Source organism: Gasterosteus aculeatus, chromosome 9, assembly GCF_964276395.1.
Source record: "Gasterosteus aculeatus chromosome 9, fGasAcu3.hap1.1, whole genome shotgun sequence".
Classification (NCBI taxonomy): domain Eukaryota; kingdom Metazoa; phylum Chordata; class Actinopteri; order Perciformes; family Gasterosteidae; genus Gasterosteus; species Gasterosteus aculeatus.
Window position 1 is genome coordinate 16,478,114 of NC_135696.1, and position 22,460 is coordinate 16,500,573.

The window sequence follows — 22,460 nt, forward strand, 5'->3', positions numbered from 1 at the left end:
AGAAATCTATTAATGTAGAATGTGACCACATTAACACGAACGATACAGGTGCTGCCTCCATATCCCCATTTTCAAGTGTGCACTTCAGACGGATGTGTCCCAAGTGCGAAATGTTTAAATGGAATAAAGGTCCAATTCTGGACTTGATCCAAAACTGCTCAGGGGCTGGAATTTTTTATTTCGCAAGAAAAAGGACCCAGTCAGACATTCTAAACTAAAGTCAGGGGTCAGGACTCAATCTTCAGCATCCACCTCCAACAAAGCCCCCCCACCCACCAGACTCAACCATGATGTGACACATTAGGACAGAAACACGTGCCATGATCACTCACAAATGGAGAACTTTCAGCTATTTCACAGCAAACTCACTTCATTCACACATTCATGCACCATCTATTTCCATTTAGGTCTGAAGACTCCATCAAAGCAGACTTGAACACAGCGATGAACTCTGTCTCAACCCCCAACTAGAAGCAGGCCAAATATTCCCTGTGCTGAGTGGGCGGCGACGGCCATGTCCGTCTCTGTACTTGGCTTCCACACTTCAAGGACCCACATGAACAGCGGCATCGCTCGGGAGAGCATCGCGGGCAACCGCCGCCGCCGCATTTCACAAAAGGCAGCTGTACGGGGGGGGGTTTGTTGACGTTTGTTCAATCCCTTTATTTTAGAGGTCACGCTGTAATTCTGCTCTCGTATTTTTTATTTTTTTTAGCAGCCTGATCTCATGGAGCATCTCCTCGTTTGCTCGTTTTCAGAAGCAACGCTTTCTCATTGTTTTTCAAAAACCCTTGTTCGCAACTATGCTTAATGTGCACTCTCAGCACACGGAACCAAGGCTGCGGCTGCACAAAGCCACATTTGCGATCGCAGAGACCGGTGTGTCTGTAAAAAATCTCCTCGACTAATGCGTGGCAGGTAAAGTGCCAGATCCTGAATGGAGGAACATTACGGCACGCTAACGTAACACACCAGCTTCCATCACGGCGCAGAAGTCTTTCATGTCAACGCTACTCCGCAGCGGGAGTGATTCTGCTCAGGAGGCTCTTATCCGGCTCTGGGGCTAAAAGCGTCACGGAGGAATTACAGGAAGATGTAGAACCACAAAGCCACCGGCGGCTTCAATAGCAAATAACAAAGGATCAGGGTTAAACACTCCGAAAACAATCCCTTTGAACGAGTGTGGAGCGGGCTTCCGTGCGTGCGTGTCCCCCCCAAAAAAAAGATGTGCAGAAAAAATGAACACAGAGAGCAACAATAAGGTGCTCTGTGACCTCGCTGTGCAGCAGGACAAACAAACAAACAACCCGCCGGTCTGTGCGTTCCTAGAACAACAGCGACGCGGCAGAGCTGGGCAATATATTTTATTGCATTAGGTCTCGCTGAGAGGGACGTCGTCCTCACAGAAAGAATAATTCACGCGTATCCTTTATTAGCTGTAGGCCTTCGGCAGAAAGATCAATCAAGTCCGATTCCTGAATCTAATCATTAAAGCTGCTGCTCATCACAGTGCAGTTGTCATTGTGTCGTGCTCTTTTACTCTCATTTGTGTTAGTAAATTGTTGTATTTTATTTGATTGAGCGGCTCTACTGAACGGCAGCTTCACAGTGGCTCTCAGCATCGCGTGTGTTGCTGCTCCTGTTTTAAAAGCAGCCGTTGGTGGCCGCCTGCCGCCTGACTGAGGCTTTCAAGCACCTGCAGTCTTATGTCAGAGATATCATACAGTTCATTTTATATTATCTCCTTGTTGCACTGCACTGTATTTTGAGGATTTGTGGAGCACTGTAAAACAATGGAGCTAGAAAGGAAGCTATGGATCATAATAGCTGAGATATTATTTGAAAGTTCCAGTTTGTTTTCACATTCACAGACTTGTTTCGGTGTCTACCGGATGTTTCTTTTCTTCACAGTAACTGCTGTTGGCGCACAGAGTAGTTCGGTTTGAACATTTACTTTTAGTAACAGCAAGTGAGATCATTGTGTTGGGAAAAACCGGCCGATAACATCTAAAAAGTATATTCTCGTCTTTGAAAAGTCATTTTTGATGTATCAGCTTCGTTAGTTTGGATAAAATGCTTACAGTAAAATGTATTGATTTGCGTAATTCATTCACCGCATGTTACTATGCAATACATTTCAAATGAGATGTAATCAAAACATTTTTTTATTTCGCTGTGAAGTGAACATTTTAAGAATTGTCAGACTGAATAAAGTATTCAAGGCTCAGCTGCACACCAAATCCTGCTTCAAACGTTTGGCAGTTTAATGGTGGATGTACATCAACATTATGTGTGATTGCTGGTATTTACTATTTCAAAGATGAACTCTAATCATTCACATTTACTTGAAGGAAATGGGTTTCTTCAACTACTTTATTTCCTCGCTGCTTTGTTGTTTTGGATCAAGAACTACTATCTAACTTACTATGTATTGTAACTGGTTGACACCTTTTAAACGTATCACCTAATTTCTCCAAAGTTCAACTGTCACATCTGCATCTTCCATTCTGCTTTTGTTTGTATATATATTTGCAGCACCTTGATTTGCAGGTGTTTTGCAGTTTACCGAAGTGCATTCCCATAATATTAGTTTGTTCTGGAATCACGGTCGTCCTCGGGGGTCGATATGAGATGCTGACGCGCTGCTGGCTGTCAGCTCAATTGAAGGCATTGGTTTATCATGTTCGCACACGGGCTAAGTTGGTTTAGTACCCCTGAATTAATGCTTTAATTAAAATGCAGCCGATCACACTGTATACAGTATCTTCAGCTGATAGCACTCGGAAAAGCAGACTCATTAATCCCCTGGACTTCTAAGTGTAGCGGGATTATTGCTGTATGTTTTTAGGCCCATTCATTGGTGTATTTTCTTTATTTCTAAATCCTGCTTCATCATCTTGCCATATGTTCCTCCTGGGGAGGGGCGGGGCTTCACACAGCCAACAGGCTTCCACTGGTGTTGAAATGTTTACTTAAAATGGGGCGAGGACGCTGGCTGAGTGACGTATTGTGATCCCAAAGATGTGTTTATTTCTTCACTTAAGCCGCAGAGTGTTTACAACTTGGATCTCGTGGTTTGCTTCCAACTGGATTGGCTTGATATATATTCAGGACTCGAGCAAAGATTCTTTTTTATTTTCTCAAAGATGTTTTTGCTCTTACTGTCACAAACATGCCTCAAATTAAAAAAAAAAATTCTGTTCAAAACGTAAAAGTTCAGCAACTGTGTCTCTGGAATTAAATATTGATAGATAGTATAGTTCATTTTAGCCACGCTTGTAAAATGGCTCTAGCGTTGGAAATGACACCTGGGGGGTCCACCGCTCATTGGGGATCGACTGTCATAACGTTTGATATTCATGTCATCCGCTCTGCAGAGAGGGTGATCGGCTGCAATCTGCCGTCCCTGCAGGACTTGTTCGCTTCCAGGTCTCTGAAGCGAGCTAAAAAGATTGTGGCCGACCCCTCCCACCCCGGACAAAAACTGTTTGTGCCCCTTCCATCTGGCAGGAAGCTGAGGTCCATCAGGACTAAGACGTCCCGCCACACCAACAGTTTCTTCCCGTCGGCAGTCGGGCTAATCAACAGAGCCGGTCCCCCACTGACTGACTATAACATTCCACCGGTCACTCCCCTTTGTACTGTCATTTATCACTTTGTCGTCACTCGTCACTTTGTCACTTGTTCGCTAGTGCACTTTATGCTTAATATTTAACTTTATATTAATATTTTTAATTTTAAACTTTATTCTCATTTTATACTAACCCATAGGCTTATTCTACTAACCCATTGCATTAGCATTTCATTTTATTTTATTACTTGTGCACTGCTGTCTTGTTGTCTATTGTTACACTGTCTACTGTCACGCACCAACCGCCAAGACAAATTCCTTGTATGTTTGACATATTTTGGCAATAAATGTTTCCTGATTCCTGATCCTGATGGTGCACAGAGGATGAACCCTCATGACCGTATTGTTTGTTGGCGAAAGACAGTACAGTTTTTCATTATCGCCTTCTTTGAATTCTAAATCCTTTTCTTTTTCATAATTGTGAATTATCCTCTGCACTGTGGTGACTGTTCACTGCAGACTGTCTGCAAAGTGACTAAAGGACTGCACTTCAAAATGAAGCACTATAAAAACAGATGCGTCAATCCCTCCTGTTTAAAAGCAGTTGATGAAGATGATGTTCCACACGGGGCTAATAACGTATCTCATTTAGAAGAACCACATTTTTTCTGGAGGCCTGACAATAGTGTGGCGAGAGGAGAGATCTGCAGCTCCAAAACACACAAACAAACAAACCGTTGGCTCGCGATCACAGAATGCGGGACAAAGGTTTTTTCTGGGCTTTGTCACTAAAAGATTTCTTTCCCGCAGAGAACAGTCGTTTTTAGTTTTTCATCAAGGAGGTAAAGTCTGGGTGAATATCTCACATGATGAAAACAAGTGTACGGGTGTGATGCAGGTGTCAGATGATTGATTTACCTTTTGGAGGCGATGCTGATGAATAGGAAAGGCTTTAAACTTTGCAGGAGATTTGGGCCACAGTGATGTTGGCTATTTTTTTTTTATTTCAGCCGAAAGGGAGAAAAGTCCTTGAACATCAGCGCCTATTTAGAGCTTTTCCACGATGATACGGGTTTATTTGTGACAGAAGTTAAAGGTGTTTCATTATTTTGGGCATTTTATAGATTAAATGGTTGATAGATGCAACAGAAAAAAATCAAAAGTTGGTTTCAGCCCTGAGGAATGCCCCTGAGAGCAAGGTGACATTGAGCTTCTAAGGGGCTTTGACAGATATTTTTTTAATAACTGGTACCAGTAATTTAAGCATCCAAGTTAGAAACATTTGGCCTGGTTGTACTTTCCCTCCCCTTAAATATAGAGCCAAGATTTGTCAGAATAAACGACAACATTCTTGCCGTACTAAACTTCAAAGCACTCCCGATTCTGACAATGCATTTTCTTGTGCGCGAGTCCCAAACAAAGCCGAGCGGAGGGCCTGAAATCCCCCCCCGTTGAAACTCCACACAGTGGTTGGAGGAGCTGAGTGGAGGCTAATCAAGCCATCTTCATTTGAAGAGCATCCTGACTTGCAGGGCTTTAATCCACGACGGCGTGCTCTGTACATTATCTAATAATTGGCACATTCCCCTGGTGAGAATGGGCCCGCAATCTTTTTCCCCGCCGTGACAGTGTAACGGATTGCTGTGCACATTCCATGTGGCTTTGAACTTATCTCCCCCCCCCACACCCACCAATCCCCAAACTAAATTCTTAGTTGCCTCCCGCCTCCCTCTCCGTATGGAAATGCGGCGCAGCACATTATTTCTGCCCCGTTGCTTATTGCTTCGAGGTATGTACAGTAATGTTAAAGATTCATTTCATGCCCTCGTATTTACATGATGTTTACCCTGAAATAACAGCAAAAAAGGGATCATTTTAATACAAATTGCAGCAACTAAGTAGGTTTCCTTTTAACAAAAGACCCCCTGTGTGGCGTTTCACTCGTGATCCTCATGGCGAGTCATCAGACATCTTCACTACACACAGCGCGAGCGAGGAGAGGAAAACAAGCGCTCCTTCGTCTCCTAATCGCACGTAACTAAAAGCACACCGGAGATTGTGCGCACGCACTGCTCTTGTGGGTCAGTGGGGAAAAACAGGAGACACAGCAGGTTACACAGAGCAGTGTTTGGGGCGGTGAGCGGTGAACATCAGGCCTTTTCCCTGCTTAATAAACTAACAGCTCGGAGCATCAACAGTGCCTCAATGGTGCAGTGTTTGAGACCTGCTGATTGCAGGCACCACCGCGGGCGCCTTTCAAAGGATATTTATTTATCCTACTCCACATTATTCTATGCTTTCAGGCTTTAGTGTTGTTGTTTTTTTTACAGCATTACACAGTTAATCAAATCCTAGAGTTAGAAAATGTAATATGAAAAGCAAGTACACAAACCAGTCTGAATGAAAGTAGATAGCAGAACACATTTTTTAAATTTCGCAACAAAGTTTACGTTAAGGTTGCCAACCCAGCAGCCCGGCCCTCCGAAGGCACTCCCCCAAAAATACAGTTTGGAGCAAGAGCAAAGATCACGGCCTTTGTTGTAACTCAGACATTAGCCAAGCAGCTTCTTCTCTTTTGTTTGTCCAGTAATTTCATTAAATGAGAATTTCAACATAAAACACTGTAAGAAGATTACAAACCCTGCCTTCAACAAAGGAGAAGAAAATGACACGTATGGAAAAGTCCCTCGGGTTGATGAACCCAGAGTGAATTCTCACCACACTTAAAATACCCTTCGGCTCATTGTTTTATTTTTGCAGCACAAACTTCATTGTTTTGGATCACTCTGATCCCTCACACTGCCATCATTTCACACACAGTGGGGGGTGCGTTCCAGCAAAACAAAAAAACAAACCTGACTGTTCGCCTCCTGCCCAGCAGCAGGAAAACATGTGGCCAGCCGGCAAACGTAGTGAACTGTTAAGCAGCTAAAGACATTTCCCTTAAAAGTGTCCTCAGCTTAAAAGGGTTGTAAATATTGAACGTACAATCGAGAGGTTGATTGAGAAATTCAAATCAGTGCTAATGTTGCTTTTCCAATGTGTCAATATCATCTGACATGTTTTCTATATGAACTATAAAAAGGTAATATACTATTAAAGCCAATGAGGCATTTACAGGTTGCTACTACGGTCAGTAAGTAGGAATAAACAAAAAATACCAATGTCAACAGACAACAAGCATAAATCTAAAAAAGCTATTAATGCAAACATCAATGGCTATCAATGTAGCCATTGAATGAATGAAACATTTCCTACTACGATGAGTCAAAATGCCATCATGAACGTCTCTACAAAAGAAAGTGCCACTTAATCATCAGAACAGGCAGCTCAGCTCATCGGGCCCCTCGGTTTACCTCGGCCCGTTAATCCGACTTAGTCCCCGACCAGGCAGATCCGGTGCGCCTCAATGAGTCGCGTGAGGATATAAATCGATCCGAATGTCACCGGTGCAGCTTTGTTTCACTGATCCGAGATCAGCCGGCTGATCCCCCCCCGCCCCTCGGTGTGCGCCGCTCGTGATAAATAGAGGTCCGAATCAAACGGAGGGAGCCGAAGGGGCCCCAAAAGGCGTGCGTTACCCCGCGATAAGGCTCCTCCTCGCTGGGCCCCTCGCTTGCCCCCCCCCGTCCTGCCTCTAAATCACACAGCGGGGCCCTTTATTAATAGCCTGTCAGCAGAGTTAACGTTTCTTTCGTGTGTATTCATGTGAACAGGTTCTTACAAATGGCACGGTGCTTGTGAACCTGCTCTTGAAAAATTAGCCTCGTTTTTCTCCCCCACTCTCCTCTCGAATTTCAATGACTTAGCGCACTGCACGGCCACGCATCTCCCTCGATGCTCTTCTCTGCCTTACGACGAAAAACGGAAGAAGAAAACATAGTGTGTCGTTTTTTTTAAATGAGAGGAAATATCGCACCGTTACTACCACTGTATACGGGGAGAACATGCTGGAAACTGTGGCACACGAAGTAACACGCCGCGTAGAGATTTATCACAGACCACCGGAGACGTCGGGTTTGGAAACAGAGGAACAAGAGGAGGGAGGTCACACAGCAGTTTGGGAAAGATGCTATCCGGAGTCATCTATTGGTGATCTCCCTAAACAGAAGTGAAACAGACGGAGCCTCTCTGCAGAATTCATGGTGGCCCGTTATTTCATTTTGTGAATACCAAGTGTCCTTCCAGCATTGGCACTTCCAGAGAGAAAAGCTGTTGCGCTGACACAAATTGATTATGGGAGCAAGGAGACAATCTATTTCTTCCTCTAAACTGATGGCAGAGAACGACAGGATGAGAGAAAGTGGAACGCACACACATAACACACACATACACACACACACGCACACTGAAATAATAGGGAAGAGAAGTGGGCGAAAGGACGATGTGCAAAGTTTTGCAACAACTTCCTATTTTCAAAGACAAATATGCCAATGAGAGTTTCTGCATTGCAGATGCATTCAGTGACGGTGACGCAATTTCAAGCGGAAACACATTCCCACACATCTCGCTTTATTTATTTTCACTTTACTTTTAACGCTGTGACAAAATTACTTTTCATGGGCGCAAACACGAATCCATATTCAAAATATATTGAGAGCACTGTGTGAAAAACACACAGAAAATGAGTCAAGGCCAAATCTAAAACACCATATAAACCCATTTCATGCCACGTTGACCACAACATATGTAAAACACACGTGTAAAATGTACAGCTGGAAAGCAGTGGAGGAATGTGAAGAAACAGCCAAACGAGGCTAGATCCACGAAGAAGGTTGTTGGAATGAATCTAAGCTTCAGTATAAGTATCACGCGCTTGTCTATGTGGTGTAAAATGACGCAGGCTGAAGCCTGGACACCGACCCAGGAAACCTTCCCAGCTCCAAAAACCTTCAGAGGGGATCAGAGCTCCAAACGGCATCCATCCCTCTGACATCATCGTCAAATACCCTCTGCGTTCTTCATTCAAGTGACGGCACAGGTACGGCTGCAGAGGCCGTGCATTCGTCCTTCAGTACGTGACATCTTAGCCGTACTAATGAGCCATTTAACAGCAGCGGGAAGGGAGCGGCAGCCAAACGAAAGGTCCCTTGTGGGTTTTGGTGGGAGCGTGTCAAGTCTGGCAGAGGCAGTAATACTTCACATTGACAGGAGGAAGAATGAATAATGAGAGGTTTCGACATGAGGCTAATCTCTCGACGTTTTTCTTAAGTCCCCCCGTCTCTTCCCGCAGCCGCGGCGCTGCGTGCACATCACGCCGCAAACACAAATAACAGGTTTCATCAACCAGGACTCCCTAATGCACTCTACATTCTCCTAACTTGCGCTCAAATGGATCCTCAATTGGCGGATTAGCAGACAAAACCAACACATCACACGGCCTCCGGAGAACAGACATTAATTGAGTTTCAATATTTAAATACACCCAAAAGCCCATCACTCGCTTCCCGACGAAGCTATTTTTAACCATTCCTCCCCCAAAAAACACCTGGAGGTGTCTGAATGACGGAACCCGTTTGGTGGTTTTTACTGCATTAACGCCTATGAGTATTCATGAGCGGGAGGAGGCAGTGCTCACCGGTGGGACTCGAGTCTGTGATCAACAAAAAAACTGCCTGTCAGCCGCCGTCGATGAGGGCTGGGAGCTCGTTAAGTTCCCGCCGCGGCAGCCGAAGTCGCATCGGAGACTGCGACGGCTCCCTCTCAGGAAGAGCTGCGAGCATATGGAGGACCAACGGAGAGGCCGGCGTCGGGGTAACGCAGATGGCTGTCGCAGATGTTGGAAGTCAGTTGTCATTTCATCACTGGCGAATGTGTGTGGCAACATCGGTGTTCAAAAAAAAAAAAAAAAGAAATCATGAATTCCGTCATGAATATTTCTCTCCGTCTCCAAAAGTCAGCAGTGACACACACAGCGCTCCGTTTACTGCAAAGACTGAACGCACGGAAAGTTAGGAAGAAATACGGCATTTAGCTATTGGTTCTATTTTAAGAGATTGTTGAAACAGGATCGATGATTTGTAAAGTAAAAGTTGTTGTTTTTTCCCACTTAACTACTTCAGAACAAAATGAGAGCCCAGCAAATGACTTCAATATTCCCTCATGTTATTAGTCTCTTGTTTTTCTTTGTTTTTTATTGATGATTGATTTAAATCATCAACATTTGCATTTCATAATTGAATAAAGGTTCGTGAGTAGTATTAGGTTGGACACCAGAGAACAGATTATTTTTAGTTTCAATAGTGGTTTAAAGAGTGACCGTTTCAGAGGAGAAACGTAATGTGCAACACACAAAGAAGCCAGAATGCAGAAGCTTTAAACGCGCTGTGATCTATGTGATGTTAAAAAGAGAATACACAACATAAAAAGTGTTTTTTGATTTTTTGTTTGATTTTGATTTTGAATTCTTGACTTTTTAAAAACTTTTATAAATGTATTTAGAAATTCTATTTTATTTTGAGATGTATATTACATGTCTTCTGCTGTTTGTAACTAATCAACTAATACAGATATGATGTATTATCAAATACTAGTACACAGTCATCGTTACATATGAAGTTAAGGTTGGTGAAGGTGGCTGTATTCAAGTGAATCACACATTAATGCATCAATAATTATAATCCAATGATAATGGCCTAGCATAAATATATTCGTGGGGCTACGTCACCTCCTGCAAGAAGAGAGTTTACAGCCTGCTGCTGGAGCATTGAGCCTCTTTTCCTTTCCTCCCTCAACTAGAGCGCCCTGCTGCAGAGGAAACAATGTAGCATTTGTCTATATTAAAGTGCATGCTTTATATCCATTACATTGTAGACAATACATACAAACTTTAAAAATACAAACTGCATGGACGACCCGCCATCGAGTCATTGATCACAATACATGTTCTGTTTGTCCGGGCTACTTGTCCCGTGACAACAGATCATATTTTTGAGCAGACTGAATAAGGACCACGGGCTATAAGTAGTGGATTAAGGCGTATGGCGTCCCCTAACCCCAATGTAGTACGACGAAGAAAGACGAAGGAGGCCTGGCAGTGTTGAAACCGACAGCCTGGCATGCAAATGAGCACATCTATCATACGAGGGAACACCGAGTCCGCTTTACCTCGTCTGGAGGGAGCAGTCCATCTTAGCCGGACAGCCGGATGCACTACACTTAAAAAGCAGCGGCTCACCTGCTCACCTGAAACGGTCTCATCTGCGCGCCAGGACACCGTCTCATGTCGCATGAGAGCGTGGACTTCAACGGACTGTAATTTAAAGAATATGTGACTCTGTGTGTGTGTGTGTGTGTGTGAGGAACTGGCATTGTTGTGTAACAATGATTAAAATAATAACTATGGTTCTCTATTCTTCTAAGTGCTTTTGGATGTTCAGTGGAAAGCAGGTTGCCAGTAACATATGGGCGGAAAATAAAGAAACAAATGACACTTGTGTGTTTACAAAGGGCCGGCTCTGAAATCAAATGTGCGTCCAACGCACAGCGCTGGTTTGTTATTAGCCAAGAAACTATTCTTGAGCTTACCTTTCATCTGCTAAAAACTCACAACGATTATATACAGACATTTACACGGTTGGAAAAATAAACTGTCCTTGCTTACAGAGCATACAGGAGTGAATTGGCTTGTGGCTCTGTGTCTTTTTAGTGCAAATCCCTAATATCCCAATAACAAACAGTGCATGCATTACTTTTAACAAGCTTCGGATGCCTCGCGGTGTAAGAAAAACAGATCAGCCGTCTCTGCATCAACTTATGCGCCTGTCCAATTGTTGACAGTCTCATCAATAGTATTCAACTACTGACTGATGAAATATGAAACACCTCTCAAAAGATTCCACGGGTTCCAATTCATTTGCATGCATGCGTGCATTTAAATGTGTCTTGGCAAGTTATTAATGTGGCATGAACAAAAAAGACAGAACGTGCACCCAACTAATTCTGCAAGCTCTCAAGCACAGTGTCTTACCGATTATAAAAGACAAACCCTCAGACACTCCTGTTAGCATCCCCCTCCATCCTCCGCACCCACCCGAACACATACGGAGGGAGAACAGTCGCACACAGCACAGTCTATAATAGCTGTGGGAAAAAGGCTCCTGTGTGGCCTCTTTGTTTGCCTTTACCCGGAGCTTCATCGACACATCCGACTGAATGCCTTGGGCTCTGAGTAGCAGCAGCCAGGGATGCTGGAGCAGGCTGCAAGACGCCCGGGAGGGTCCCACAGGGCAGTGTGGGGTCCAGACGGCACCAGCACCGAGGTACTGCTAGGGCACGAATAAAAAATTAATTAAAAGAAAAAACTGAAATACTAATAAACAAGACGAAATGGAACAGCAACAGGCTTTGCATTGAATAAAACAGAAGCTCCTCTCGTAGGAAAGCTTGAGACGGGCGTGCACTTATTCAACCAGATGGCTTCTTCAGTGCGCCTCTCTGCTCTTCTTTCAACGAGGAAATGCAGATGGAACCGAAGCTGTTGCAGCATCCGAGTCGGCCCTGACCCTGATCTCTAGCGGGGGGGGGGGGGGGTGGGAGGGGGCAGACGGCATTGTTGTTTTGAAAAAAGACGATCGGCCTCTCCTGTGTCGTCTCGCACGCGCCTAAGCGGCGCCCGGAGCTGCCCGAGAATCAAGCTGCTGTGCAAGCGGAGGGAAGAAAAGCCATGGGATCCGGCGATCTGATTCATTCATCTACCTAAAATAAAATAATTAATAAATGCTGTAAACAGGAGCGAGGACAATACTGCCATCACCTCCCTCCAATCAACTTGCACCTTCAATTGTCATTTTCATTTGCCCCGTTACCGAATGTAAAGCTGTTATGTGAGGCGCTGCGTGATTATCCATAAAAAAAAAATTTAAAAAACACAGACGGTCACATCATTATTCGAGCGCGTGGACCAGAGTGTCATGTTACCCACTGTGCCTTAACGAGGACGCCGCTGTGCTTCCGCCCCGTGTCAACAAGGAAAAGTGAACACCTAAGCGTAATTTACCGGATGGAGAGCTTTAGAGGGAGACGCAGCATCGCCGGCGTATCTCTTCCCTCCGCTGCGAACAATCAGCGGCACCGCTTTGATGTTTCATTGCTTTTTCACGCTGGCCATGTGTCCAACGGCCTTTGTTGCACGATGCTGTTAGTCTCTGCAGCGCACAGACTAATGTGGCCCTTTGCTTCAGTCCCCCGACTGTAATGCCGCTAACATTTAGATGGCTGGGTAGTAGATAGGAGCCAGGATGAAATGTTGCAATGTTGGATCTGCGCCCACGCTCAGATACACTCTGATACCGACAAGCATTCGGTGAGAAAGAGCCGTGTGGGAAAGAAAAACGTACAACATGTTGAGCATATAATTGAGATAAAGAAGCAGTGATGTGGAATTTTACGGCTGACTGAAAGCAATTATTGTTTGTTGGTCGACATGATTACCAATGATGTTAATCTTGCAATTACAAAAATATGAATAGAACAATAAAAGGATAAGAAAAGGGAAAAGGACAATTCACGGATTTGTCAAAAACAAAATGAAACAGCAACAGTGACACTAACTGATCATTTAATTTCACTCATTGTTCAGGCTTTTTGACATAGGAACTGTATGCAAACTGAAACATCATCATACGTTTGGTGTATCCTTTAAAATGAAAAGAGCCATTCTAGCTGTCTGTTTGAATCAGTGTATTTCCAGTTTATATATTATTTCACTGGTGTATTAGAGCGGTTTAATCTTGTGTTTAAGTGCTGAACAACATGAGGAGTTTTCAACACTGTGTTTGAAGGGATATTGACCGAGAGGCCTGTTAATATTGTGATGCTTTAATCTGTGTTCAGTTCATCTCAAAAGGTTTTTTGTTTCAAGGGGGTTTGTGATATTATTCACTGTCAACTTCTGTTTGGCTCTTCATTTAATATTAAATCACTTCCTTCATTAGGCAGCGGTTCTCCAAGGATACCGCAACTCTTCCGCTCGGAGTTGACTTATTACAAACCGCCTTACATTCACACTTTAGCACAAGGAAATCAGTCTCCTCATGGGCAGATGTTTTTACAGCTGCATCACAAAGTAGCTGGAGCACCACCTTTATTCATAACTTATTAACAACAATATCGCAGAAAGAACCATAACAACATCCACGAGTCAAACCAGCTTTTTTTCTGACCACACATTTGTTTCAAATACGACACAGAAAAGCTGAAAAACATCAATTATCAATTTATCTTTTTTGATCAATCAACCAACTGTTTCCAGTTACCCATTGTGATCCCTAAACTAATGGCTGCAGCCCTTCTGTGAAAATGATTGTGGTTTTCAACTCAACAAATGTTTAGTGTCACTACCCCTTTATTACACGCCTGCAGATCCGTACAACTTTACAACTGATCAGCGCCCGGCCACATCAGGAGAAAAACAAATTCCAGTAAAGAGGAAGCAATTCTGTGTTGCTCGAATACAATACACACACAATCGCTCATTTTTCTAAGCTAGAGAAATCCATATAAGCTACACCTTTGTATCCACTTCATGAATGGCCGTAGACTGCAGGGTAGAGCATCTCAACGTGGGCTGTTCTTCCTGTACATTTGTGGTGTGGGTGGAAGGTCTGAGACGTGGAACCCGGTAGGTTTGAAGACCAGCAGAGACCAGAGATGCAGATCGATTAGCTTTCCAGTGAATTGGCCCGTTTGCTCTCGCATTTAACATGACCGGCCCACCGGTTTGAGACAAGCTCATCTGGGTTCAAATGTAATTTGGGAAAATTTGGTATTTGGCACAAAACAATCAACGCATTTGTTTGAGGTTTTTCCCAGTAGAATAAAATATACTTTAGAGAACAATTATCTGTTTAACTTCCTAACATTAACACCTCAAATGACATCACATAGAGATACATGTCTGTTACAAACAAGTTAAGCTGTTTAAAAGACAATTCTCTGAATGGCCTGGCCGCTCAGCTGTGAACAGGATTAAGATCTGAAACTCAAAAAAGGCGGATAACGACCTCCAACTCCCTCCTGGAGGCACCATCCTGCCTCGAAACTGATAATTGTGAATCTAAACGACGCGTTGTAACCAGATGAAAGCTAATAACAAAATGATTTGAACGTATCAAATGTGGCGCTGAGGAACAGGAACACGTGCAGACACTCTCGACAATGGAAAGCGAATGAGTACGGGACGGCGGCTGTCGAGCCACTGGGCTCTCACAGCTCATCAGAACCCTCCTCTGCACGCCAATCGCAGCCCCGGGCTCCTCCGCCAACTGCTGAAGCTCTGTAAACTTTTGACAAGGACCTATTACACAGACGGAGAGCCAGCTGGCCAGAACTGAGCCGCGTTTCCTGACGAGTGTCCAGAACCAGCAGGCCGGCTAAAAGCACCGCAGGCAGCTGGTATCTGAGGAGTCACGTTGCCTTATCGGCTCCCCAATGATTCATTATATAGTTACAGTACATAACTATGGGCTTAGTATTACAGTAACTAACTAAGTGGTGGGAAGAAATATTATTCCATCACTACATTGGAGTTACGTTTTCTTAGGTGCTTGTATTCTGCAAGTCAATAACATATACGTGTGTGTGTATATATATATATATATATATATATATATATATATATATATATATATATATATATATGACACTCTGTCACACCAAAGCTCCACAGATGAAGAGCTGACACACCACGAAACCAAAAGTGAAGACAGAGGCAGAAACATCCAAGCGCACTCTGAAGGAGACGATCTATATTTGAGTCAAGGGACTCCTGCATGCAGCGTGCACTCTGGAGGCATAAAATACCCTTCCATCCTTAGACAGCTGTAAAATCAATGATGGACATCTTAGCATGCACAACTGACGTCCCCTTCTCCCCCCATTATTACATTAACATTAAGCGCTCATCGTGGGGGAGATCTCGTCTGCGTCATTCTTAAGAAGCTGATAATCTACGACGCTGACTGACTAATCCCGTTCATAAATCACTTAACTGTTGGGCAACATTATGTCCTAATGTGCGTGAAAGGATCGACGCTAGCCGAAGCATAACAGTGCATTATCAGGAGGGATAAACTTTGTATTATCTCCAAGCAGCTTCTTTAAGCTATTAAGAATGAATAGAATCTCGTTACATGGTATAAATGTTGTATCTGGAGCAATAAAGTTGTGCATTTATAGCCTAAGTAATATAATAATCATCAGCTTAGTTAATGGACCAGTATAAACGTGTAATAAATGCAGTTAAACTGTAGAGCGGAAAAATGATGCAAATCATAAGCCGAGTTACAGGTCCCCATAGAATGCTGCTTTATGAATATAAATAATATACCACTTTTTTTTCAATCCAGTAATGGTTTCGCTGCTCCAAATCTCTGCTGATGACATTGAAGTAACACAAAAACTCGATCCTCAAGCTCTCGCAAAATGTGATTAGTGCCGGCTTTGGTGAGAGTGAGAAAGCAAGAGAGGGAGTTTAAAAATCACCCACTTTTTCCCCCCCGCTCTCCTCTGGACGGTTGCCATGGAGAAGAATCCACAGCACAGTGTCAAAGGCATGGCGAACACGTGCAGGGGAGGCCACGTTATCGCAGACTGCTGTGGACCCGCCATGGGAGCAGCTTTCATCGAGGAACATGTACAGAAAACGGAGTTATAGAAAACGTCCTCTTTGCCCCCCGCGTGTACAATGACATCTTTATCTGCACTGCAGACAAGGACGGACGAGGGAGTATTGAATATGTACGCAGATGTGTACGGCCCTTTTCTTTACCCAAAATGATTTCCATCTTTGCCTCTGCTGCATTCTGGTAAACCACAGGTGTTTTTTTTTTTTTTTCCCATTAGGAGGACATCGCTGTATGACCAACTTAAGAGCCGGACGAGGAGGACAAATAGGACAAAAAATAAATTGTGTATCGGGACTTAAGTGTTGTTTTAGATTCAGTCCGGCTGTGGCTCTGCCTTTGAGTGACAAGAGACTTGAAAGAGGGGAGATGCTGCTGAGGTGGAAGGAGTGGAAGGTGGGGGGGGGGGGGAGGGGGTAAGATGGCGAGGTTGAGAGAATGACGGACCGGCTGCCAGAATTGGCAGATGAGCGGGTGCAGCGGATGCGGTAAACAGAGCATGTGATGACTCAATAGGAGCCTACCAGGAGGAACTGTGACGACATGCGACTGATCAAGTTCAGTCAAACTGAAATATTGACGGAATATAGAGAGACGTCAACAAAGTATATACTGGTCGACGGTGCAACATCCGCCTAATTGAATAAGACCGGCCCAAAGAACCTGCAAACATATTATTTCCAGATAACAGGTACACGGTCTCGTCTTGCGGGGGGCTGAGGTGATGTCACTACGTAATGGAAACAAAAACCTGGAAACAAACTGTATTATTATGTATTGCACAACATGCCCCTGAACTAGGGCTGCACAATCAATCTAAATTCCATCAGAATCCCAATACGGCCGACGGAAACCTTGACAGTGCAGGAGGTGTGATATTTGTTAAGGGAAAAATGTGTAAAAATCTCATTTTAAATCAAATATAACCCTTCTGCAAGCATGCCATGGCCTACACATCATAATATATTGACCGTATAAAAAAGAAAACTTGATGGGTACAGATAAAAGCAAAAATCACACATTGTTTTTTATACACTTTCCAATAAAAATGAAAGAAAAAGAATAATGATTTAATCATCCCCTAAAATATTGCAAATCACAACTCAATTCCAAAACTCAAAAGCCAAAATATCTGCAATTGCTATTCTTAATTGTTCATCCTTACCCCAAAGAGCCATAAAAAAATGAATTAAAACAACAACTTGCCTGTATCATCCAAAATATTGTTAAATCGATCATCAGGACCGCCCCCCCCCCCCACACACAGGATGTCACACCTCGCCACCTCACAGGCCGCTCAGCGCACCCGAGGGTCCAGGCTCGGCCCAAAGACTGTGCAGGTGGAGGCCCACGTGTTAGAAGAGGACTCGAGGTGCGATTTGACTTCACGCGCTGCCACGCGGACGGTGATTGGGGCGGTTTTCTCACGGCGCCTTCAAGCTTTTTAACCGGTTGAAGGTTGCGCGTGTTGTTATGCGTTTGGACACAAGGTCGAAATGTAAAGGCTGAACGGTTAATATGCGGCATGAAGTTCCTATGAAATAGGGATGTTCCTAATGCAGTGAGCAAGAGAACCAAGAAGAGCTTCTAAACGCGGCGTTGAAACCATGTTACCTGGTCCCCAAGGTCAAACGCGAGACGGAGGAATTACACCGGCATAACCCCAGATGACGACATCGTCAGTAATCTAGTTCCGACACATTAAACATGCAAACCGGCAGCTCTCGTGAGCACTGAAAGAGCAGCAAATTAAAAAGAAAATGACTCAAAACCCTGCGTGTGTGCTGACCTGCCAACCCATCAGCTATGTCTGACAGCAATGTGAAGCTTCTAAATTCCATTACAGCTAAAGGATGAAGCCACCTGATGGCAAACTGTTACAATCTGCTGTATGTCAGGGTAGCAAACACAAGCCTCGGGCTGGGATATAAAACGCAGCCAATGAAAGACAGACCATGTGGGATGGGGTACCGGCTCATGATGTGTTGTCCGACAGATTTATGGGATGAAACGTGACTGAGAGGCCCGTGTTACATTTGATTAAACTAGAGGCCTGTGCTGAAACCATAAATATAGCCTGCTAGAGATATTTACATCAGTAGACATACATCAGCCAAAGAAAAAGTTGCGATGGGGCCGACCTTGTGCGGATAACAATGCTTCCACGCACTCATTCACACCTGCAAAGGTCCTTGATGTGATGTGATAATGTGCTAGTGATAGATTTTAAAAAATGATTGTTGATTTTGTCAATTATTTTCCTAGAGTTGCTTCTCACGCCCCTTTTTATCACTCGGCAAAGAGAAAAATATCCAAAGAGAAAATGATTTCTACATACCACACTGAGAATCTTGGGTTCAAAGGATAACGAGAAATGGGACATTTAAGTTGAAACTGGAAAGTACTGCAGCACATTATAGCACACAGTAAAAATGCATGATAAAATGGACAATTAGCGGATTGGTTAGTACATAAAATTAAATACACGTAAAATGTGCACAAATCAGAAGGTAACCTCAAAAATACCATTAAATTAACAATGATCACTGCATATGCTGTATTAAAAATAGCCCAATATGGACAGCAGGAGGGAAAAAACACATCCAACATTAAATAAAACAAACTCAGGGATTTCAATGAGGTCATTGCAGTAACCCATGACAACAGCAACTTCGCCTGTGAGGCTCATCGTGAAGAACTTACTTCGGTAATTTATGCTGCCACAGCACCGCCGCAGAGCCTCACCCAGGAGGACGTCAACTCGAGCGACTGCACCGAAAGGGGCGTGTGCAAAGAACAAGAGCCACGGAGTTCATCGAGCAACGGCGCCACCTGCTGGAGTGAAAATGGTACGACACGTGCTTTAAATTGCAATTGTAGTTGTAGTTGTTAGTTGCAGTGTTTTAAGCACAACTCGGATGGAAACTAGAAGAATGAACGTTTGCTGAAAGGTTATTTTGACACTAAAGTGAACTGACAGCATTACATCTTGAAAAGTGTATTATTAACACAACTTAAGGATAAAGTTGTTTTGTCCAAAGGCAACGAGGACCTTTCCAAATGCGGTAATGTTAGCTCCTCCATGGAGGAATGTTAAGGTCTTTAACCTTCCCCAAAAATAAATGTCCCGGAGAAAACGGCGAATCCATAACTTATTAACGTGTTAACGTTGTTTTTGAAAAACAAAAAGGCTAACGTTAATCTTAAAACCGCAGAGGTCTAATTGACGTCCCATCGCTGCGTCATCGACCTGTTAACTAACTTAATGTCACCGTTAATAAAGTTAGCGCATTTGAATTGAGTTCAAGCCAAACATTTTACAACCAAACCTTCAGAAAACGATGATGGTGGTACACTTACGGTCATTTTCTTACGTTGAAAAATGCCACGTTAACGTTGGTCGTCTCAAGTAGTGAGTATATGCAAACATTAAGTAATGAGATAAGCTAACGCTAACATTATATTCAGTGCATTTAATGAACATATTTACCATGTGTTGACATTATATAATTACAAAATATAACTTAATGAAAGTGTACTTTATTTGTGAAATGTTCCCATAATTGTGTGTGTGTATATATATATATATATATATATATATATATATATATATATATATATAAAAATATAATTAGCTGGATACATACATACAGTCAATGCAGTTAGTTGTTAGGCGGTTGAACACAATCATTCAGGCGACAGTCATAGCTGCAGGCAACTATTGCCCAGGGTAAAAAAAAAATTCAAATAACTCTATAGACAACGTTTCAGTATTACTTTGAAATTCTTGGAACTAGATGCTAACTGGCTAACCATCATCAATTTTGCAGAAGTGAACGCACAAAAATCAAACTCACCATGCACAGGAATCCTTCAAATTGCATTTTCATCTCTGCACCTTCTCATTTTGATTTCCTTATCATTGAAATCATATTTAAAAAAAGACCACACATGCATAAGGATGTTGGATTTTTATTTAGTCCACTTTCAAAATGTACAATTTCTGTGGAGATTCATTAAAAAAGATAAAGCATCATCAGCTTTGCAGTCCGTATCACAAAAGGACTTCAATAAGGAAATAGTGAAGTAGAATGAAGATGACTTAGTAGGCACATTTTTTCAAATGATACATGTTAAATCTAATTGATGGCAAAATATGTACAGCAATCATTTTAACTTGTGGCAGCACAAGCTTGGGAGATCTGAGTCAGAGTTCACAGGTTAGTAAAGCACAGATTTATGCAAAGAAAGACTTTCACCGTCTAGAAAAGATGTATCACGTTGACTCCATGTGGCAGTCAATTTCCCAAAACTGTATGCCAGGTCAATTTGAAATAAATTAAACATAAGATGAGAGAGGAATGAGGAACATTAATAAACTTGCAAAACTAATTGAGCGGCGCTGTCAAACTAAGCATTTAAACAGACTTTAGCAAATTATCGAGAATACTGAGCTAAAAGTGGACAAGAAATCCACCGGATGAAATTACTTGAGAAATAAATTAGAAATGATTAGTTGTATAGTACCTGATTTTCTCTCTCTCTCTAGCCTAACGTTTGATACCTTTGCATAACTTATAGAAAACCTGTCACTTTCTTTTAAAAACTCACAGTAGTTCATTCATTTAAAACAAGTCCTGATACCACCTAAGACAGGCACAGGATTCTACCCTGCAGAATCCACATACCCTCAAGTCAAACATGCTGGATATTCCATGCAAATAAAAGGACACTTTTCCTGTTTATATACATAACACTTTTGTACAGTCTTTGCACTTCCATTATAACAGATTGAAGCATCTCCATATACAGCCAAATGGAAATCGAATCATGCTAGTGGATTAAACCTTGAGTGAATCCAAAGCTTAAATTGAGCACTTAGTTACTTCTAAAATGAACGAGTTAAAATGCCTTGAACTTTTTAAAAAAAGTAATAAAACTATAAAAATGCTGCCGTACTGGGTTACCATGGAGATCAGGTTTGAAGTATCACATACACACTTTAGTGCCAGTTTCAGCAATTCACACCAACTTGGTAAAAACTGACCAGTGCCTATGGAACCCCACTCGCTCAAACAGGAGAAACTGAAAAATCTACTCCGTTAGTAAGAGTGATGCAGGGATCTAGTAGTGTGATCATGTTATCAAGAGATTCAATTTATACTCCAAAAACCACATCAAACAGCATTATTATTTAAGGGAACTGTTGATCAGACTTTCTAGCCAAAGTCGGTTTGTGGGTCTGCTTAAGTCAAACCCCAGAGACCAGTCTAGTCATTTCCACTTCCTACTTTCATACTGCCTTCAGCTTATTCCTGGCTCCTCCCACTTCCTACAACTGTACACACGGTGCTGTTCTAGCCCTAACGGCAGCGTAAACTCCACTACACATTGAGGGTCTTGCTGAAGTGGAAGGTGACAGCCGGATCGTGCCAAAAGCACACACACCAGAGCCTACACTGGTGTGAAAGGCCCAATGGTTTCGGGGGTTGGTGTGTTGGCGGTTTGAGGAGAACTGGGTCACTTGGGTCACTTGGGTCCCTTGGAAGGGGTGTCAGTCTCTGTGGATTGGCGGCCATCGTTCCAGGCCTCCCGTGTGCTCTTAAGGGCTTGTGTCCGTTGCTGGTCCACAACTACGTAGTCCACACGCTCATCTGACACTGTTATTCCAGTTCCGTTGCTTTTAACCTTCGTAAAGAAAAAAGAAAGAAACAGAGGGCTGTCTTGAAGTTCTTTTCAGATGACATGCGAACACAAGGCCGGGAATGTGGCGGCTGATTAATTCTTACCTTTCTAGGTGGGGTAGACTTGCCGGAGTCAAGATCCAAATCCAGGTACTCCACCTGTTTGTCTCCCTTCGCCTTCACCATAGGGCTGCTCCCCCCGTCCGCAGTCATGGGTGCGCCAAGCTTCATATTCTGCATAAGCCAGAAAAATGATGCTTTTATTGACTGAATAGAAACACACTGAGCCAGTGTCAGTGAGGCTTAGTCTTACTTCAACACAATCTAGCGTTGTCACAATAACTAATTTTGGTTTTCTATGATTTCAAGAGATCGACTGATTTGATTTCCCCAAACTGCATTCAAACCGGACTTCAGATCATTTATTTACAGGTCTGATGTTTTTTGGATAGGATCATTTAAAAATGAAAACATGGACACCAATATACAATTAACCCCAAATGCGCCTGCACGGTCAACATAATCAGTCCATGTTTACCAATTATCAAAGTGGATCAAGTAGTGAAAAACAGCACTACTTAG

The 22,460-nt window shown here is 43.0% G+C and overlaps 1 protein-coding gene across 26 annotated transcripts in view; it reads right to left on the reverse strand.

Moving 5' to 3' along the window:
- Positions 1–20,150: 20,150 nt before the first annotated feature.
- gab1 (GRB2-associated binding protein 1) overlaps positions 20,151–22,460 on the reverse strand; it is a 41,402-nt gene continuing 39,092 nt past the window's right edge. For all 26 annotated transcript variants that reach the window (XR_013468810.1, XR_013468809.1, XR_013468808.1 and 23 more), the window contains 2 exons: positions 21,984–22,112; positions 20,151–21,882 (listed from right to left, as the gene is read on the reverse strand). Coding sequence is in view for 23 of the 26 variants with exons in the window: in XM_078109123.1 (XP_077965249.1) it covers positions 21,724–21,882; positions 21,984–22,112 (288 nt within the window). In the remaining 3 variants the exon portion in view is untranslated. The remainder of the gene's footprint in view (positions 21,883–21,983; positions 22,113–22,460) is intronic.